The 2,374-nt window shown below is 42.0% G+C and overlaps 1 protein-coding gene across 1 annotated transcript; it reads right to left on the reverse strand.

Annotated features, from left to right (window-relative positions):
* Window positions 1-499: 499 nt before the first annotated feature.
* LOC148019625 (putative anthocyanidin reductase) lies at window positions 500-1,138 on the reverse strand. The gene has a single exon (XM_087699608.1). It carries the CDS (start codon window positions 1,136-1,138, stop codon window positions 500-502), a length of 639 nt encoding a protein of 212 aa, XP_087555734.1.
* Window positions 1,139-2,374: the final 1,236 nt, after the last annotated feature.

Here is a 2,374-nt window from a genome sequence, read left to right on the forward strand (position 1 = left end):
AATTTTTTTGCAAAAATATTTCGTTGGTTTGCAACAGCGGAAAATATTTTCTTCATCCTTGTTTGTTTTGTTGCTTCATTGGCAACCTTTGATCTTTGACTTCAGTCTCTTTTCCTTTGTTGTGCTCTTTATCCCTTTTGTTGATGCGTGGTATGTGTGTTTTCTCCATTTTTCTTGACACAATCTTTCTGCTCAATGCGATAGATATAATTTGATACATTGCTTTGACATGGTAGATTCTTTTTGACATACATGACTTGGTGATCCATTACATAGGTTTTGAAATACATAGGACAGGTTTTTGGCTTATCATGTGTATTGTAGTGTTTTAGGCATTTAAGATGGATACATATCTCTTTGAATATCTCTTGGGCTTGTTGGGATACATGGCTTGATAGCACATCATGGCCTTGGATACATGGAGTTTTGACATTTGGCTTAATGGCTATATGGCTTGACATTACATTGACGTTGGATCTTCTTTCAAAATCACACATCTTCATAAGGTGATTACATAAATCAGTTTGAGGCAAAGGATAGTGTGAATAATGGTGACCAGATCTAGATTGTACTCCTCCGCCAGCTCGAAGGCCTTCTTCTCAAACAAGGTCTTGGACACGAAGTAGGGCCATCCATGAGGCTTCTCCCTGAGACACATCTCGACGTCCGTCCAACAGTCCTCATTGATGCGTTGCTCTGGGATGTCTTCTAGTTGAGTGAATCTGACTGCAGCTGCCGACGAGGTGAAGACGATGCGCTTGATGGTGGGAGCCTTGGAGCATGACTTGAGGATGCTTACGGTCCCCTGCACAGCCGGCTCAATGCAATCTCTGTAGGGGTCCTCAAAGGAGAATTCTGTGGGGCTCGCGCAATGGAACACTCCATCGCACCCAGACACGGCCTCATCAAATACATTCTCTTCCAGCAGCTGCCCTTTCACTATCTGCAGCCTCTCGTTAGCCCCAGGAAGCTCACGCAGTATCGATGTCTTCTGGAGGTCATCTGGATTCCTGACTGTGGCGCGCACCCTGTAGCCTCTCTCCAGAAGGCGCTTCACTAACCAGGTCCCCAAATGACCAGATGCTCCTGTAACGCACACTAATTCAGGGCCGGGTTGATCCACTGCAGCAGGGGCCATCTATCATGCGGCTGAGAGCTTACAAGGAAGAAGAAAACACACCAGTAGCTACCTAGCTCAGCCATGGCTCTGATACCATGTTGAGAAATACGGATCTAGAGCTAATTAGCTATGGTGGATGCAAATCAAACACACGATACATGATAGATAGAAGAGATTGTAACTCAAGTGAATTAGGTTCCAAGATAGATTAGCTTGGACTCATAAACACAATCTTGAGTGACTCAAAGTGAAAGTACCATTCCATTGAAATGAGTGTCAAGTACACGCCTTTATAGCTTTTTGGATAGTACCACTGTACCTCACTGTGCATATGGGATTTTGGACATCTCTTCTTAGAGCTTCTAGAGCATACATCTTTGTCATATCTCTCATACAAAGCCACTTATGGGCAAGCCTCTTTTGGGCACACATTCAGCCTCTATGGGCATACATCATTTGCTATTCTCAACAAGTGCTACATTGGGTCAGGAAGAGCAGGCTTCTCAGTCGTATTAACATACTCTGCAAAATGTCAAACTTGTTGAAGATTACTTTATTGGTGCATTGAAAACAGTACTGATAATGAACACAATCTGGCTGCTATGATCCATGATTTCATTGAAAATGGAAGCTATGGATCAGACCTTATTGAGATCAGCGATAGAGAGAGTGATCTCCTTTTTGGTCTAGCAGAACTGTTGAGAACCTTCAGGCTCTGAAATTCAACTCAACTTCCTTGGAAAGGGAACTGCTGCTCCTGGTTTTGAACAAGCTCTCTCTTGTCATTAAGGAAATTGATGTGGTGTGCCCAAAGCCTAGAGTGGAATGCAGAGGAACATGTATTTGTTGTCAGCAGAGTAAATTTCAGATCATGGGATCTACATGCCAATAACTTGCAGAGAATCATTCCCTCATCTTTTGAGAAGAATCTCCTAAATCTCTTCAAACTGGACTTGTGAAATAATAACCTCGTGGGAAGTTTCTTAATAACAACTATGCTTTGTATCCAATCTCTTTTCCCTCCTTATTATCCTGGAGCATAAACTGAAATCTGTCTGAAAGGAAAAATTGTAGAACAGGGTACTTTAACTTGCCTTTTCCTCTGGTGTTGAATTTACTTCAGACAAATACAAGTGTTGCAAACTCCCTTGGAAAGCCATTTCTTACACAAATAACACTTATTTACCTGTAGGACAAGCTGAAATCTAAACATAATTTATTGATTGAGTTCTGGAATTGTTGTATGGTTATTAT

Source organism: Lygodium microphyllum, chromosome 19 (assembly GCF_053477565.2).
Source record: "Lygodium microphyllum isolate KBCC chromosome 19, Lygodium_microphyllum_v1.1.10, whole genome shotgun sequence".
NCBI classification, from domain to species: domain Eukaryota; kingdom Viridiplantae; phylum Streptophyta; class Polypodiopsida; order Schizaeales; family Lygodiaceae; genus Lygodium; species Lygodium microphyllum.

Excerpts from the sequence above, each read along its gene's own strand:
- LOC148019625 (XM_087699608.1), bottom strand. The coding sequence starts at position 1,138 with ATGGCCCCTGCTGCAGTGGATCAACCCGGCCCTGAATTAGTGTGCGTT.